This window comes from Lathamus discolor, chromosome 1, assembly GCF_037157495.1.
Source record: "Lathamus discolor isolate bLatDis1 chromosome 1, bLatDis1.hap1, whole genome shotgun sequence".
In the NCBI taxonomy this organism is placed as follows: Eukaryota; Metazoa; Chordata; class Aves; order Psittaciformes; family Psittacidae; genus Lathamus; species Lathamus discolor.
This window is the reverse complement of record NC_088884.1, coordinates 76,132,730-76,151,170: the sequence shown is the minus strand read 5'-3', so window position 1 is coordinate 76,151,170 and position 18,441 is coordinate 76,132,730. Positions and strand designations below refer to the sequence as shown.

Genomic DNA, 18,441 nt, shown 5'->3' with positions numbered 1-18,441 from the left:
ATCCCCTCCTCCTGCCTGGGCGCACCACAAATAGCCCATGTGTGTGGTGGAGGAATTCTTATTCCAGATTTGTTTCCCCTGCCTGGATCTCTGGGGGACAGACTGACGTGCGTGCCAGCTCCACTGTGGGGATGGAGAGGAGAGAAACGAGCTGTCGCTTTAGCATCACTGACGTGCAAAGAAAATATTCATCAGAATGAAGCTTGGCACTGTCTGTATGGGTAAAGTGAAGCATGTGGCCAAGCATTTGCAGAATCCGGCTTTTCTTTATACAGTAACAAATACTGCGCAGGGTTTGGGTTTTTTCTATAGCAGTCACCTTCCACGAAAGACTCCATCTGCTAAACACCACCTACTGCGGTTCACAGCTCCGCAAAGTAAGTTTGTGCATGGGCTTTGTGTAACAGAATGCCCACTCAGGGTCGGAGCTGTCTGAAACGGAGCTCACGGCAAATGGACGCTAACGTTACCGAAAAAAACGGGGGAAGAAACCAAACCCCACTGCTGAGGAAACTGGACGGTGAGTTTCTTAACGGCCTATCGAACACAGGGAGCTGCTCAACAGGAAACAAAGAGAGACAATTAAAGCTTTTATGACAATGTCTTCCCTTTAATTGTGGCCTGCTTAATTGCGTGATTCAATTAATCAGAAAGTCCTAGGGAGCCGACTTAAACCTAATGACACTTAATGGCATTGGCGGTCACATAACGAGGATGGTAATTACACAAAAGTTGGCTGCCTGTGGATGCCTTGGTCACGCTTGTGTCTTTGTCTTCCAACATCAAGCTGATTCCGCCTGTTTCTCTGACAACTGCTCCACATCCTTCTATACCCCGCACTTGTTTACACGCAGCCCCCCAACGCCCAGTGTGTGCTGGATGTGCCACTGACCCTTCCAGGTTTGTGCCGTGCGGCTTCCACTGCAGCAGTGCGGGAGCGTCAGTGGTGCCAGCCGCTCTGCTCGGCTCCTGCGGCTCCTGGGTGAGACGGGCTTGACAGCGCTCCCCCTGAGCGGTCCTGCTCAGGAAGGCAGCGGGTTTACCCTGGGATCAGCACACAGCAGGGCAGGAGGCGGTGCGGCAGGAGCAGGGGTGCCCTACCGCAGGCACCCCGGCAGCTCAGCGCGGGCACCGCCGCCTGCCCCCCGACCCCTCACGCTCTGCCCCGTGCCCGGCGCACCATTAGCGACGAGCCCCGCCCCCGGCGTCAAGCCCCGCCCCCTCCCCCGCCCGGGAGCCGCCCCCCGCCGGCGGCCGGTGCGGCGCGGCTGGGCTCGGCGGGGCTCGGCTCGGCTCGGCTCGGCTGGGCTCGGCTCGGCTCGGCTCGGCTGGGCTCGGCGCCGCGGCCATGGGGGAGCGCGCAGACGAGGCGCCGCTGCTGTTCTGGGCCGAGGGCCCCGCCGTGTCCGCGCCGCCGGCCGCAGCCGAGGCGGGCGGCAGCAGCAGTGGCGGGCGGCGGCTCGGCGGCGGCTGGAGCTCGGCTCCGTGGGGAGGCGAGGGGCCGGAGGAGGCGGCGAGGCCGCCGCGGGCGGAGGCGGAGGAGGACCAGATCGTGGCCGTGTTCGTGGTCACCTTCGACCCCCGCACGGGTGAGGGGCGCCGGTGGCGGGGGTCCGGGGCGGGGGGGCGGGGACGGGCAGGCCGGGGCCTGCGGTGGCCGGGCCTGGGGTTCCCGGTGCCGCTGGTCTAAGATGGATGAGCGCCGGGAACCGGCTGCGGGACTCCCGTGGAGAGCGGCCTGCGGGAGCCGGGCTGCCCCCTGCCCCTGCACTGGAGAGCGCTGCTTCGCGGCCGGCCTCCCCAGCAGCGCCGGCGGAGCGGAGACGGTGGGGGTTTGCGTTTTATCTCCATCCCACCGAGAACTTCGGAGGCGAGGAAGGTGCCGCTCCGAGGAGCGCCGTGACCGGCAGGGACGGGGGTAGCTCCGCAGCGGGACACGGGATGGGCATTCTGGGGATGGTGGCGGGGCACCCCCTGCAGCCCAGACAGCCTCCAGCCGTAGGGCCGAGCCTCTGCCCAGCGCTGCCTGGGGGGCACCAACCTGTTAGCAGCATCCCCAGAGCATCCTGCGGTGGCATGGCCTGGCACAGACCTTCCTGCTGCTGCCAGCAATGGGTGGCAGCTGTGGCAGGCATCAGTCTGGCAGGGGTACAGAGCGTGATCCCCAGCAGCAGCTGCTCGGCGATGTATTTCTTGGTGGCCTGTGTGTTCAGAGGCTGGCCTCTGGTGGGGTCTCTGGGACCCTCAGTGCTTTGAAGTACGATGCTACAGCGCAGGAGGGCAGAGGAGTGAGGGGATGTGTTTTCCACCTTTATTCATTTATAAACCCCATCTTTTCATTTCAGAAAACACCTTGTTTTTCTTAATCTTGCTGCTGTATTGGTATCCAGGAAACAGGGCATTATGACACAGAAGGTTAGCACCTGTCGCACATCTGTTAACACAGGTACCGTGCTTTAGGGTGCCGATGCCCCAAGACAGATCATTGGGTCTTTCTGCTGCCTGGCACCAACCTGGGGTGCAGAGGCAAGAATGGGGCATAGCTTGTTAAGAACAGAAGGTGTAGGAAGTAGCTTGGGAGATGCAAGAGTCCATTTGCATCCCGATGTGTAAGTGAGCTCCTCTTTCCTCTGTAGGCCAACACTTTATTAGCAAATCCAGAGCAGAAGTGCTAGAGACAGGAAAGGGCTCTGTGAAGCATGGCAGGGTTTGTCATGGAGGGGGCAGGTGACTGGCATTACACTCACAAGAGGGTCCTGATAGTGAAGACTGAATCCTGGTCTTGAACTGAAAATCCCAAGGAAATAACGAAGAGGACAGAGCCCAGGTGTGACATGCTGTCAGAAATGCGTGCTGCGAAACGGCATGGCCGCTGTGTCCTAAAACACCAGAGGGCTTTCAAGAAGTTACCCCTCTGCAGTCTGGAGGTCAGAGGCTCTTGACTCATCAAAATCCAGTGAGATTGGACACCATCTTTCCAGCAGGAGATGGGAAGGGGAGGTGTTTCTCCTAAGTATCCAAAACACAGAAGTGTCGGGATGACTACAGCAGCAACAGGTTGTCTTTCGAACTGAGAGCATATGCCTTCTACGGAACGATGAGATTTTCTGGTTGGCAGAAAGCTGAGCTTCCTCAGGAGCTTGTCTGAACCAGCTGCTGCTTTGAATGGAGTCCAGGGGAAGTTGGGAAACAGCTCTTCTCACATCTGATGTGCAGTTGATGCTCGGTGTCATCACCCTTGGAGCACTCCGTCAAGTCCAGTGAGATTCAGCTTCCCGCTGATACTCAACATGGCTACTGAATGTAAGGAGGCATGATAGGACTGTGAGGAACACGACACCATCACAGGTGGAGTGCAAAGTGCCTCATGGAGGATGAGGACTTGGAGAAAAGGTCTTGAAGCTGCAGTAGTGTGAACTCGTTAGGGTCACAAAGAGGATATGGGAGTGCTGGCTCAACCACATCAGATGGCATGAAGAACCTTCTTGTCCATATGTGTGACTTGAAGATCAGCCAGTCAGCTTTTGAGCTAGGAACCTGCTTGCTCCTGCCCAGGAAAACAGCAGATCTCCTTTGCTAGCTTGTTCAGGAATGTGAAAGGCCGAATTTCTGGCGGTGGCTGAGGGGTAGTTGTGCCAGGTAGTGTCTGTGCAGTTACAGGCAAGCAACTGATGTTTTACTGTAGAAGGATGAAGGAACTATGCTACTAAAGAACCTAACAGCTTTCCTCCTAAATTTAGAAGGGCTTGAGGCAGACAAACTCATGTATCTAGCAGCTGCATGTGAGTTAGTGAAGGTAAGTAATGGGGTTGCCAGGCCACTGTTACAATTTCAGTGCCCAGGGACTCTTACTGGTGCTTGTGTGCGTGGCTGAACATAAGAGCCAGGGGCAGCTTCTAAATCAGTTGTACTGGCCTCACCTCCAGCAGGGAGAACCTTGCGGCACTTGAGAAGCAGCTCTTGCACTGATGCAGAAAGTGAACTGTACATTAAGTTCAGAATGGTGGCAGCCAGGAGCCAACAGTGCCATCTTCTCATTGCTCCCTGCCCTTTGGCAGCCCCCTCCTCTGGGGAGTGAGGAGTTGGGAATGCTCTGACACTCCAAAAAGTGTGAGCCCCAGGTCTGCACAAACACTGCCCTTTAAACAGCATGGTCACAAGGAGCTTTAAGGAGGCTGCTGGATTTCCTTGTGTGGACGGTCCCTTGGGCAGGTAGTAACAGAACACCCAACACTATCTTGGGCAGCAATGGGGATACATCTGGTAGGCGTGACTTACTTGGCTTTAGGTTCGAGTATGTGTGCTTTACAGAACTCATCTCGGGTAAAGCAAGTGAAGGAAACAGTAGAACAATAAATTTTTCTCTGAAAGATAAAAGAAGATGAAGTGAAGTCCATGGCCGCATCAACTCTGTCAGATCAGGATAGCTGAAAAGAGGCTGAACCTTCTTAGCCTTTTTCTGTGATGGAGATGATGATAGTCAGCCTTGTGGAGGTCCCACACTATCTGTTGGCTTAGAAGGTGGTGTGAGTAATGGAGGGAGATGCGGAGGGAAGAGAGGGAAGTAGTGTGTATTGCACCAGTGAACAGGCAAATACCGTGGTTTTCTGTCCCACATTTCTTCCAGACAGGAAACAGAGGCAGAGTGACAGCTAAGTCACACTTGGTGCCTCTTGCATCCTGGCACAACATGATAGTATAGCACAGCTGGGGACCTGAAAGATCTAATGGTGAGGAGAGCCAGGTGATGGCTACAAAATGCTAGTGCCGCCACCATTTCTGTAAGGATGTGGGAATCCAGAGGAGAGAAAATACAAGAGAAAGAGGAAGAACATCCTTAACTTAGCACACCAGAGAGTGCTGATTCTGACCTGGCCTGGAGCTGAGAGATAGCTCCCATGAGGTTTCCACATTTGACTCCCTAACGCTGGGTGACTTTCACTGGGAAAGTTTCCTGTGTGCACGAGACCTGTTTCTGCTCAGTGAAGGGCAGTGCTTCCTGCTTTTCCACAATTGCTCCCTCCTCCCGGTTCTCAGGCAGGCTGGGAGCCGCTGCCGTGTCTGGGTGAAGTCTCTCCTTTGTTTGCTCTGCTGTTTCACCAGACTGACTTTCTTAGTTCCCTTTCTTAGCCCCGTGTTTGTTCTGCGAGAGCCACGTCACCCATATGTCCATGGGGCAAGGTGGCGTGAGGAGTGCCGGGAGCGCAGGTGTGGGCTGCTTGTCACAGATCCCAGGGAAAAAAAATGGCTGGATGATGTGTGAGTTGGTTTTGTGGTTACGCAGAGGGCAAGGAGCTGTTTCAAGGTGTCTTTTACTTACACACTGCTACAGAACTGGCATTGTTTGGGCCATGTCCACTTCAGCACCTCACTGGTGGATATTCAACCTGACAGTAAGTAGTGTTTGTGACTAAGCTAAACAAAGTCAGTTTCCTTTGCTCTTGGTTGGTGCTCTTGTGCATCGGTCTATTAATCTGTAGGTAATAACCAATAAGTGCTTCTCTGCGATGCGAGATTTAAAAGCAGATCTAGCCTTAACCACAACTTTGTGGTTAAGAAGCAGCTAGGAGTTGCCTTCTTCACCCTTTCAGGAAGGGTCTTGTGCCTTTAAAAAGAAAACCAAACACACACACACACGAAACCCCAAACAACAAAGGCCAACATCTATATATAATATGCAAACCCTACAGGGGACCGCGCAGGCTGACATGATGTCACTGGCTTTCTCTGCCAGCCTTTCACACGCCTCAGAGGCGAAGCCGCTTCACAGCAGAGCTCTGTGGTTTCACATGTGATTGCACAGAGGGGTCACGAGGCTGCCACCACTCCCCAGCCAGCCCGGCTCTGCGGGACAGATCTGCTTGTGCACTGGACGTGGCTACTTGGATGCAAAACTTCTTGTGTTGCCATGCGTAATGCTGTTGTTTGGGGATTTGTTTTGAAGCCTTTGCCAGGCAGGGCTGGGGGAAGTCTGCTGAACACAGTATCTATGGGAGAAGAAAAATAGCCCATTTAAATGTCAGTAGCTGAGCCCGATTCCTGTGTGAGAGTGCATGCATATACTTGTGAAGTATGAGTAATGACACACAAGACAGGCTTCAGAAATGAAGCCTCATATTTAAATATCTTTAAAAGTCTCGGCTGGGTGTAAGGCTCTTCCAAATGTCCAGTCCACGGGATGCTTATCCCAAAGGGCAGAAGGACAGTACCTGTAGAAAGTATCTTCACGCTGCATCTGCTATTTCATTATACTGAAGATTGCTTGTTCGCTTTGTTTTTAAAACTAAGCCACATTACTTCAAATGCTGTTGCTACGGGCAGGCTGGCAGAGGGCAGAAACTCAGTGTGTAAACCTGGAGCCCATCTCCATGCAGTGGGAGTGTCCAGAGGAGCAGGTTAGGCTCCAAAGTGCTGTCATGGGAAATCTTAAGAAGTCCCCCTTTTTTGTCCGTGATAAAACTTGGCAGTGGCAGAACAGGACTTTAGGGACTCCTTGTGACTTCTCTGATACCATCTGTTCCAGGATCAGGCTCCTTGGGTGGCCTTTTCCCCTGAACAACAGCGTGCTTTCTGGCCAGGTTGGCAGGTGACAGACGTTGCCCAATCTTGATCTAGGCTGTAATTTATGTGGTTTTTGTTTGGTCATTCTAGCATGCACAGACGTGTTGCAGTACTCAGATCACCTCAGCCTCCGTGTAAAGTTCAGCTGACTGCTCCTATCCTAAACAAAATGTGAGAAGTTCCAGGGAAGTAGTACTGTTTGGGAGGCTAGTTTGGGGATTCCTGTTTGACCAGCCCTGCCAAGCACAGCCAAAGGATAATACTGATGGTGGTATGAGCTATCACAGAAACTCATCCTGAGAAAGAGCAGCAGCCTATACTCCAGATGCTTTCTATAATAGATCTTTGTCAGGGACTGTAGTGACAGGACAAGGGGTAACGGGTTAAAACTTAAACAGGGGAAGTTTAGATTGGATATAAGGAGGAAATTCTTTCCTGTTAGGGTGGTGAGACACTGGAATCGGTTGCCCAGGGAGGTTGTGAGTGCTCCATCCCTGGCAGTGTTCAAGGCCAGGTTGGATGAAGCCTTGTGTGGGATGGTTTAGTGTGAGGTGTCCCTGTCCATGGCAGGGGGGTTGGAACTAGATGATCTTGAGGTCCTTTCCAACCCTAACTATTCTATGATTCTATGATTCTATGCAGACAGCCTGTGTGGAACAGCACTAATACCTCATCCACTGTCAGGTAAAATTGTAGCTGCTCTGTGATTAAGCTTATAAAGCATAAACCCACAAAATAGCACTAGCTTAAAAAATGGCTCTAAAAGTCCTGCAGTATCTGGGTGTTGTGCTGCAATAAGTAACATTTGCAGGATCTGTGTGGAGTATAGTATGTTAGCTACTGCCCGTGACAATTTGGGAGTTTAGGAGTTGCATTGGTGCACTGTTAATGGTGACGTAAAAGCAGCAACTTGCTGGTGTTTGTCCTTTTGGAAATGAGTTCAAGTTTACCTAAATAAATGTGCTTCACTGCAGGCAACATGGTGGAGTGGTGTTTACCCCAAGATATTGATTTGGAAGGTGTGGAATTCAAATCCATGGCAAGTGGGTCCCACAAAATCCAGTCGGATTTCATGTGAGTACGTCTGATCTAAATTACTTCTTTCTCTTACCTCTGTATCTACACCACCATCCCTTAATTCAGAACATGCAAGAAAATTACCACCCATAAAGTTAAGTCCTGCATAAATGTGCTGCTAAACCGTATCTAGCTGAGCTGAAGATACTCTTCAGATACTGTCAACATCATACGAAGTACCAGCGAGCTGTGGGGATCTGCTATATGACAGCTTTGGCTCTGGAGGTCAGCTCGTGAGTGGGGCAGGGCAGCTTCGCAGTGGTGTGCAAAGTTTAATGGGCATTGGGCAGATCGTACTGCACTGCCACTGTTGGGACTGTCAGCAGGGGCCTGGAAAGAAGGGAAAAGAACTGCAGAACTGAAATGGGAAGGATTTTACAGGAACTGGCCTTAGATAAAGATTCTTAATTCCGCCAGTGCTTTGGGTCCTTTAAATGTTGTGCTGTGTCCTTGCTCACTTTCTTCTTTGACAGCTCCCTCCTTCAGTGGAAAGAGATAAGCTTGGAATTTTCTTCATTCCCATCCTTTTACTGACTCAGTGTTGCAATGCAGCAATGTTTTGCAATGAATTGCAGTGCCACAGTTCCTTTTGGTCAGGAATAACAGTTACTTTCTCAAAGGCATGTGAACTGAACATTTGCACTCAGCTAGAGCATGCTTCAATGTGCAGGCACCCAAATTATGACTAGGTAGCTAGACTATACTCCAGACTTGATGCACTGCAGGCTCTTCTTCCTTGAAAGATGGGAACCGCATTGGGGTCAGTTACCTTGCTTTCTTCCTTTCCCCTCTTTTTTAACATGAATCCTTTTGTCAAACATTTGTTTCCAGTTATTTCCGGAAAGGGCTCTGTTTTGGCCTGGCCTGCTTTGCCAACATGCCTGTGGAGAGTGAATTAGAGCGTGGTGCCCGCATGAAGTCGGTGGGGATTCTGTCCCCTTCCTACACCCTGCTGTATAGGTACATGCACTTCCTGGAGAACCAGGTGAGGTAAGTTCTCTTGGGAATGGGACCCGCCAAGGAGAGGTAATGTTGCCTCGATGGAGAGCAGTTTTAGGCATGAGAATTTGACTGCAATGCTGAGACACGATTTCCTTGAATGACTGCTTCTCTAGAAAGAGTTACATGTTCACAATGGGAAGGAGACAAGGAACTGGTTAGCAGCAGCCTGTTCATTGCTAACAGGCTAGTCAAATGCGTTCCAAACCCTACTTGCTTTGTGTGGATATAAGTGTCAGGGGGAGAGCTGAGAGGACAAGAAGTTTCACTGTTCTTCTGAAAACCATTTTACTAAGGGCTCACAAAAGGTTTCTAAATCTGCAGTGGTGATTGTGGCTAGCTGCGTGTTTCAGCTGTGTTGAGTGGACCTGTTTCTACCCAAGCATACTTAAAACAGGACCAGTACTACGCATACATCAGCTCACTGTCTGCTTCAGTCTGGCTGCACTGAAAGCTGGTGTCACTCCTGACTCTTCAGCTGCCCTCCTGGATAAGTCTGTGCAGCTGAGACACCCAGGGTTCCTTTGCTAGCTGGGTGGCAAGACACTGAATAAGTAGAGACTGGAGACACTACAGACCTCCCCTTTTTTACTTTCTTTTCCAGACACCAGTTGGAGATGCCAGGGCACTACTCCCATCTAGAGGCATTCTATGATGACAAGAAAGGAGTTCTCCCCAGTAGCAAGGGCACCTCCAACTCTCAGCAACCTGTCCACTGGCTGCCATCCATCCACAGATACATGTACCCAGAGATGAAGGTGAGGCAAAGTGCTTTGAGGCTTGCCAGGAATGGTCAGTGTGCTCCTGCTTCTTGCTGGTGTCTCATACTTCTTTATGTAAGCACTTTGTGGGCTGCTTTAAGTAAGATTTTGTTACTTGGACCGTTAAAAGCTGCAGTTCTCTGTCATTGCTGTGTGCTGGTCTTGCTCCCACATTTAGACGTAGCATCTGTGCATGTGTCCCTGATTCACCTCTGAGCTGTTTTCTTCCCTTTCCCTCCACCTGCAGATCACACACCCTGCTGGCTGTATGTCTCAGTTCATCAAATTCTTCGGTGAGCAGATCCTTGTCCTCTGGAAGTTTGCCCTGCTGCGCAAGCGCATATTGATATTTTCACCACCCCCAGTTGGAGTTGTCTGCTATAGAGGTATGTTTCCAGGGACACTGCAGAGCTCTGAGCTAGTAGGCTGAAGCACTGCAGAAATGTCTGTGGGTACTGAGAGGACAGACATCCTGCAGGTATCCATTGCAACCATTCCCTGTGAAGATGCCATTCAGCCTGCATTTGCCCATTTACTGCAAAATACTTTTCTTCAGATCTTTTGGGTAAGGACATACCTGGCACTGTTGAAGACAGTTCCTGTCAGCACAAGACAATATTGTGCTGAATGAATTTGTGCAATCTAGAACATGGGATTAAGTATTCAAGGCCAGGTTGGATGGGGCATTGAGCAACCAGGTCTAGTGGAAGGTGTCCCTGCCCATGGCAGGGGGTTGGAACTGGATGAGCTTTAAGGTCCCTTTCAACTCAAACTATTCTATGAATGATTCCTGTGGGAGAACTGATTATTTCCTATCCAAAACAGGATCTCTTCACTTGAGAAGTTTTGGTGTTCAGAGGCATTAAGTTCTAAACATTGTTTTCAAAAAGTGGGGGAAAACTGTGTAACTGGGCTTCAGAATGCCCTTGAGGGAATACGGAAAGCATCTCAGGTTATACTTCTCTTGTCTGCAGTCTACTGCTGCTGTTGCCTTGCCAATGTTTCTCTGCCTGGTCTTGGAGGAACTGTCCCAGAGTCCAAACCATTCTTCTATGTGAATGTGGCAGACATAGAAATGCTGGAGACAGAAGTATCCTATGTGGCCTGTAAGTATGATGGATTAGGTGTGAAGTTAACTTCAGGCTGTAAAGTGTCTTGAGACACCAGACTGTGAAATAAAACTGATGAGAAATTGGATGTGTGTGGAATGACTAATCATGAAAGCAGCAGAGAACAGTTGGTCTGCTGGGAAAGCAACAAGCTGCTCTGAAAATCTTCTCTGATTTTGGCAGGCACAACAGAAAAGATCTTTGAGGAGAAACGGGATCTCTATGATGTCTATGTGGACAACCAGAATGTGAAGACGCATCACGAGCATCTGCAACCACTCCTGAAAATTAATAATGCTGACAAGGAGAAGTACCGGCGGCTCAATGACCAGAGGTAACAATGGGCATCGGGGTGGTCCTGATAGGACAGCAGTGTGATGTGGGATAAAGAGGACACTGCTGCTTTGTACTTTGTAGAGTTGCGCACTGCTTCAGCTCATCTCTTCGAGATTCTGGTTCCACTGAAGCTGACTGGTATGAGAGCCCCTGGGCACTCTGCACACATATAGTCACTGCACCAGTGAGCTGATGGAGCAGGCAGAGGGCAGGAACAGAAGCAGAGGTTGTGACTCACCATTCGTTCACCACTGATCAGTAGCACAACTGAAAACAGCCTGCTTTTGAGTCCAGTGCCTTAAAAGACTACCCTGTTGCCTCACGTATTGGGGAAAGAGTGTCAGTCTGATTGATCTCCAAGAAATGGATGTGATGTTTTTAGTTGTACTTGTCTTCTGATAATGCTTCAAGGTTCACTGTGGGTATGTGCAATTAATCTGTCTCCCTTCTTTCAGGCAGATGTTAATGTATTCTCAGGAAGTGGGTGATGATTGTAACTCCTGTGAAGAGGACCTTTTCATCTTGTGAGTAGCTACCTCTAATACTTAGTTGGTCTCTGTCAGATTTAGGGAGCTGAGCCTCTTTCACTGATTTCATGTTGCGCTGGTTTGGTACATTATGAAATATCATGGTTAACGTAATTCCATAGTCAGCTCTCTTCCGCAAGGGATCCAAGAACCAAACTGACCCTTCCTCTTCAGATCGTCTTCCTTTCAATTTGACAAGCCAGATGCAGCCATATATGTCTCCACTGGAGTCTCTTAGACGCTGGGAGGGAGAAGGAAATTGTAAAAACACAATTAGAAATGCAGGAATCCCCATTTTTTAAAACCTAAGCGCTATAGGACCTTTCATGCCAGAACATTTGGTTCAGTAGAGTGTGGGAAGCAGGCACTGCACTGTGCTGGGGGAAGTACATTGTGGAGATAAGAATGCATGTGAAGGATTGGCCCATTGATGTGGCTGGCTTTGTACTTGGCAAACAGAGGAACCAGAACTAGCCTTAGAGTTAGAGGCATGGAATTAGATGAAAACCACACCTCTACCACTTCTGAAGCCCTTCACTGCCTGTTGCTGTTGTTCCCAGTCTGCAGCAGGAGGCAAGTAATGGGATGAAACTGTGTGAAGGGCTGTCATGACAGAGCTGTGCAGATGTAGTCAGAGCTCTTTCTGAGCAGCCTTGCACATTCCTAGGAAAGCACTAGGTCGAAGTAGCTCTCACTGCTGTGTTCTGCACCAGTAATGGAGAATTTATTTACCCAGTGCCTTACTAATGGATGACAATACCGCTTCCTCCTTTGCATTATGGGAGCTATAGGTCTGGTGTACCCACTTGGCTACCACAAAGTACACATTAGCTGATAACGTGGCTTGCTTCTCAAGAGTCAAATGCCTAGCATAAATCATCAGTCCGACAGAAACACTGCTATAAATGAAAAGTTACTGCTTTATCTTTGTTTATTCTAGGTCACCCATAGGGTGGGTGAACAACTACTAGAGCGTCACCTAAGAAGGTGGGATCTATGATTAAAGGGGGTTAAATGCAGTTCTGGGGCTCTGCTGCCTCTTTGGCAAATATGCTGTCGTTTTGGGGGTCCAATGCTGTCATCTTAGCTGACTTTATCCTGTAGGTTTTTCATGGAGCAGAACAACCGCATATTTCAGACGCTGATGGAGGTGTCAGCCAGCCAGGACAAGACACTGACAGCTGACCACGCACGAGGCATGGGCCTGGATCCCCAAGGGGATCGAAGTTTCCTTATGGACCTGCTGGAAGTATATGGCATCGATGTTATGCTAGTCATTGACAACCCCTGCTGCACTTAAACCATGGGCAAGATATGGGGAGCAAAGATCACTTTTTAAAGACTACCAGACATTGCTTAGAAGGATCACTGGAACTCACCGCAGCCACAGTTACTAAATAATGTTAAAGGGAGAGTATTTATAATTTTAAAACAAAATGTGATTTTATTTTCTCTCCCTCAACCTCCCAATGAGTACCTGCTCCAGGTTTGGTTTTGTTTGGTATTTGGTTTTGTCTTCCTTTCTCTTTCATCTGTGGTTGTTTTTTTTTGTTTAGATAGGACCAGGGGCATGTTTGCAGCAATCTTTGCTGTTGCCAGTGATAGCTAGGTTTTGGCCTAGCCTGGATACCTGAGGGCTTAAGGCTTCAGGAAAGCACTTTGTCTGATAGGGACCAATGTGAACTGCTGTAACTGAGCTCTCAAGCCTTGACAGGAAAACCCTCCTATCATCCCCTCTTCTACCTGGGGACTGAAGAGAGTTTCAGCACAACTCAGTCTCATAAAACATCTGTCCTACCATGTTTATTGGTGGGGACAGTTAAGCCAATGATAAAAACTAGGACTCCTTTAAGCACTCCTCACCAGCTTCTAGCAGTTGAGTTGGAATAAAGCTACCCGTCCTCATCAGTGGCAGAAGCAAGTTTGGAATAAGGGGGTGCTACGACCTTAGGACTTTGCTTGCCAGAGTGGCACGGTTTCACTTCCAGCATTCGAAGTGGTATAAACTGGCAAAGACTACACCTACCCTATCTCATAGCTGGAGAAGAGCACCATCTCTACATGATCCCTCCTACCACTTCTGGTCTTCAGTTGCATCACACCTGCTGCTTTGGTTTAAAATCTTCAAACCAGCAAGATGGTCTCCCATTTAACAGGGACCAATATCACTGAGCCACCTTGCAGTCAGTATGTTCGCCAGCCTCAGTTCGGATGGTGCTGGGCCAGATTGGGTTGAATAAGTATGCTTTAAGTAACTTCACTAGCCCTTCCTTTGTAGCACGTGGTACTTGTCACTCCTTTGCTTTAAAACTGTCTGCTGATCCACTTTTTGTCAAGCAGCCTTCAGCACTGCCTGCAGCTGTCCTTGGCTTTCAGTGTGAGGCAGAGTGCCTTCACAGTTTGCAGGAAGTTCCCTTTGAGTTTGGTGTTCTTAACTGGCACAGCTGCAGTGTCTAACAGCAAACCTTTTTTTTTTTCCTGGATAGAGAAGCAATAGAACCAGATGAACAGTGTTTTCTTCCTGTGCTGTGGAAAGAGTAGGACTCGGTTCATGCGGGACCACTGGTTACCTCCACAAAAGCTATCCCAGTAAAGAGTAATCCCTTTGCCATGTGAAATCCAAGAATGGTACTGTGGGTTTTAGGTGCGACATCCTGCTCTGCCCCAAATCCTTTAGTCAGTAGAAGCATCAGCTTTAAGCTAACTGTTCTTCCTGAACTGTGGCTATAGTTAATTAGCTGCTGCTTCTACCATAATAGACTTCAGCACCCTTGGAGGCTTTCAGTGGTTTGCAGGAATGCAAACTGTAGCTGACGTATCCATTTATCCTACCATTTTGTAGACTCTCTGTGGCTTGTCTGCTTCTGGAAGGAAGGAGGCTGGCATGGCCTGTTTTTTCTTGAAGGCTGTCAGCAGCAAAGGGGTAGTTTTGCTTGCTGTGGTTTCAGAGGTTTTAGTGCCATGTGGAATTGGGGGCCTCACAAGGCTTTTTGCACAGTTCTTGGTATGAGCTTCAGCATATTCTGTTCCTGTGATCTGCCTGTCTCTGAGCAGTCACTCACCTGCTTTGGATGGTTTTGGGTGTTACAGGATAAAACGTGCTACTGCTTGTATTGTCAGTTGCTCACAGCTGTAATGTTACCATCCTTAGAAGGTTGGGGGGAAAAGGGAGAAAGAGGAAAAAGGGGAAGAAATGGAGAAAGAGAGAAAACCAGAGCTGAGTATCATTTAATGCAAAGACCAGTCTCTTTAAGAAAAGGCTTTGGTTTTAAATTGGCACCTCTATAGTATAAAAGTGAGCCACAGTCTCCATGTTTTTTTTCTAACCTCCACTTCAGTTGTAACATGCTGTCTGCAATGAAGATCCCTGAGGAAGTGTAGCTGTCACTTGATTTCCTTCAGACACAAAAAAGGGAACTGAAACTAGTCTCTAGCAATTCTTCCTCTCACTTTCTTGAAGGTTTGCTACGTAGTTGAGCTGTGGTCAGCTGTTAATGACTTTCTATTCTCTTTGATGTCAGTCTTCTTTTGCTGAACTAACTAGAAACAAACCTTTGTCATTGAAATTTTACAGCCTCTGCAGCCGGAGGCTTTCTAACACCTTGCATTAGAGTACTCTGTTCACAAGCTGTCAGAACATCAGGTCTACTAGACAGCACTGCTAAGCTTACTGAGCAGAGCCTCATGAAATTACTATTTGACATTTATTAAACTTCTGCTTTCCAGAAACTAGGTCTTCAGCTGCCAGCAGGAGTGTGGGTGCAGAAGCATCAAACCAAGCAGGTTACTGTAAAAGCAGCATTCATGCTACATCTCTGTCTGGGTGGCTACAGCCTGTTTTGCTCTTCTTTGTAACACTGCTTCTCTACAGCCTCTCTTGGCAGGTGACCGCTACGAAAGTCAGGAAGTTGCCAGACAGAAAAGAAGAAGATGATTTCTCTCTCCTCATCCTTCCTTGTTTAATGTGCTGTAGAACTTTCCACCTGCACTCTCCTTTTCTAACAGACACTGCTGTTGGTGTTGGCACATATGGAAAAAAATCCTTGATAAATGGGTACATAATATAAACAAATGGCTAGAGTCTGGGACCTGATGGCTTGTTCAGCAGGCTGGTTTCATATGGAACCAATTTAACTGAATCTTACCTTTCCAGGAGATAACATAATTCGAGGTATAACAGTTAAGTGCAGACATGTAAAATCCCCTCCTTGGCACTTAATACTTGCTTTTTTGAATACTAGCAGCTGGAAGGGAGGCAGTTCCTGAGTGTATTTTGAATCAGAAGAGGCAGAAAAGTGTGGCATAAGGTAGGGTATTGCTGATTGCCATAAAATCATCTTCTCCATACTTTGCCTTTACAGTGGTGCCTTTAGTTTCTGTGGTGTGGTGCCTCTGGTCAGTTGCTTGTGATCAGAGCCCAGGTTGAACAGTGGTTACTGTAACCAGGTATATCCTGTGCCCTGGCAGACAGCATCTGGAATGTTCCTCCCTGACAAACACCCAAGGCACAGTATAGCCACTGCAGGTTCTCAGTTGGTACTCACTTGAGTTTAAACAGCAGAGCAAGAGCTTCATAACTGCATCTTAAGTTGCACTAGAAATGTATAATAGGAAGCAATGAATTATTACTACTTGTACTATCTCAATTGGAGCGTAAGGCGTGAGAGAAATAAAAACTAGATTTTCAATCTGAAAAACGGATACCATACCAGGCACTGAAAACATGCAAAAGTCTTCTCACTGCATGGTTAGGACAAGCTGCATAGAGCCAAGTACAACTAAGAACTATACTGGGTACTACGAGAAAGGCATTCTACTGAATTAAGAGTTTAGATCTGGCTTAGAGACTTCTTTTCTAGTATATACGAAGTAATTACTCCAATGTATGCTAGCGCCAATGCTCATGTCTGTCACAGGAGGTAAGCTTGCCTATCCAGCATCCTTAAGGGCAGAAGAAAGTTCCAGCACCTTTTCAAGAGAAGGCAGCTTACTCTATAGCTTATTCTGTATAGCAGTTACTGTAATACTGCTCCCAGTTTTAAAACCTGCCAAAGTTCATGAGCAAAAAGGTAGGAGTAGTTATGGCCTTCCCGGGGACAGACTGTACAAGGGACAGGCATGTTTTGCTTCAAGACATAGAAAGGCAGTGGTTTCTGGAATTGTAGAGCAAGAGCACTCTGTCCTAATGCAGCAGTCTAGGTACAAAGCATGCACACTAACCCAAATTCTCTCATCCTAGCTCTTACATCTAAGTAAGTTGATAGCTGTCTCCTTTCTACCCCAGCCAAATCTAGTGGCCTAGTGATTATGTTAGAAGACAACATAAATGTCTTTTGCAAGGGGCTGGGATGTACTGACTTAACAGAATATGTCTGTCTAAAACAGAAGGTGTTAAATGCCTGTGGGTCAGGATTTCATGTCCTGGTTAATGCAACATGCCATCCAAATGGGAGCGTTTAATTGTGGTTAAAATAAACAGGTGCCTTGGGCTGTCCATCCTTAAGTTGTTATCATTCCTTTTTATTTATGTTACAGTATTCAAAGCCCTTCTAGAATGGACTGTAAGTTGAAGCCAGGGTAAGCATTTTCAAGAGTGGGACCTAGGATTCTACTCTGCCTTCCTGTCTTGGAGTTCATACGACGTTTGTCTTGCTGTCAGACAGAAACATGAGAACTGAGCCCTTTCTTCAGCACTGCAGATAGCAGGTTCAGACCCTGCTTATTTTATTTAATGTTTGCCTCACACACCCCCCTCTGAATGTTGCAATTCAGAGGTCTAGAACCACCTCATAGTGGAAGGCCTTTGAACTATAGAGGAGGGGGGAAAAAATGACTTGAATGGTGTTCATACAAGCTATTCAACCTATGCTGATCTGAATATTTAATTATCAGACTGTGTCTCAGATGATCTTTAGTACTTTAACATCAGAAGAGCATTAACAATACAAATTCCGAAGGGAGCTCTTGGTTATCCTCAAGCAAGGTATCAATGTTGCAGTGGGAGCCATGTGTCTGATATTGTGGAAGAGAATTAGTTGTTTTCCCTGTAAAATGGTAGAGATGAACCAGAAGCTAGTTCTTACCATCTCACCTCTTGCAGCAGGCTGGTTGTAGTTATAACAGCTCTGATGTTGTCTGCATCTTGCAGATGTGTGGCTGCTCCCATAGGGCTGTGGCTGTGAAGAGAAACTGCTTACTAAAATATGGGTATTTTTTAATACAATTAAAGTGTATGTTTTTGAAATGGCTGCTGCCTTGTCTGTCCTGCCACTTGAGAGAAATAAAAACAACATTGCTGATTTCATTAGAGAAGCATCAGCTTGAGGAAAAATTCAGTAAGGTGAGAACTGCCTCTGACTCTGAAGGAGTCAGTGGCTGCTGCAGAGCAACTTTCAAGTGTCTCTGTTGCACAGCCAACATACTCCTTGGAGAGTGACCCAGGGGTCCACCGAGCACCCTTAACTGCTGCAGATCAAAGGAAAGACAGCACAACTTGGGCCCTATCACCAGCATAACTATTAAAAAGAACTAGCAGGCTTCTACCCTCTTAAATCTTAGTCAAGAAAGGGATGAGTGCTTGCCCAGTAGCTGAAGTAATTAGTTTTTCCACCATATAGCCAACGGTAGGACAGCATTCAGTTTGGTTCCAGCATCCTGTGGAAAATCAACCCTATTTCCCGTTGCAAAGCATTTTTCCTTCAGCAAGTCTCCAGCAGAGGATGCTGCTGCAGCACCCAGGATGCAGTCTAACAAAGCTGCAATTCACTAATGGCCTTATTTTGATTACAGCAAAGAATAAACAGATGAAGTTAGACTAGAACACAGCGTAACACAGGGACTACGTACAAGCAACAGTCACATCAGAAAAGTAAGAACCCATTTTTTTTCTTCCAGTAAGCAAAGCAGAATCATGTAAACTTGTAATAAAATGGGCAACAAATAACCTTGCCTAAGTCAATAATATTTCCTTTCAGCAATTAAAGCAAAGCTATAAACAAAAGCTTGGAAAAGCAACAAAACTAATTACAGTACTGAGGCTCAAGGGGATGTAGATTGTGTAAGAAATGGTGA

General features: G+C 47.9%; 1 protein-coding gene across 1 annotated transcript; it reads left to right on the top strand.

Moving 5' to 3' along the window:
* Nucleotides 1-1,339: 1,339 nt before the first annotated feature.
* DENND11 (DENN domain containing 11) lies at nucleotides 1,340-18,313 on the top strand. The gene is made up of 9 exons (XM_065681365.1): nucleotides 1,340-1,589; nucleotides 7,536-7,635; nucleotides 8,470-8,628; nucleotides 9,242-9,395; nucleotides 9,646-9,784; nucleotides 10,373-10,504; nucleotides 10,691-10,841; nucleotides 11,299-11,367; nucleotides 12,475-18,313. Exons 1-9 carry the CDS (start codon nucleotides 1,349-1,351, stop codon nucleotides 12,668-12,670), a joined length of 1,341 nt encoding a protein of 446 aa, XP_065537437.1. The 5' UTR covers nucleotides 1,340-1,348; the 3' UTR covers nucleotides 12,671-18,313.
* Nucleotides 18,314-18,441: the final 128 nt, after the last annotated feature.

What these genes read in the sequence shown, in the direction of transcription:
- DENND11 (XM_065681365.1), top strand. Translation starts at nt 1,349, where the DNA reads ATGGGGGAGCGCGCAGACGAGGCGCCGCTGCTGTTCTGGGCCGAGGGC. An exon ending in CACCTTCGACCCCCGCACGG is followed by an intron (nt 1,590 to 7,535) that starts GTGAGGGGCGCC and finishes GCTTCACTGCAG; the next exon opens with GCAACATGGTGGAGTGGTGT. An exon ending in CGGCGGCTCAATGACCAGAG is followed by an intron (nt 10,842 to 11,298) that starts GTAACAATGGGC and finishes CCCTTCTTTCAG; the next exon opens with GCAGATGTTAATGTATTCTC.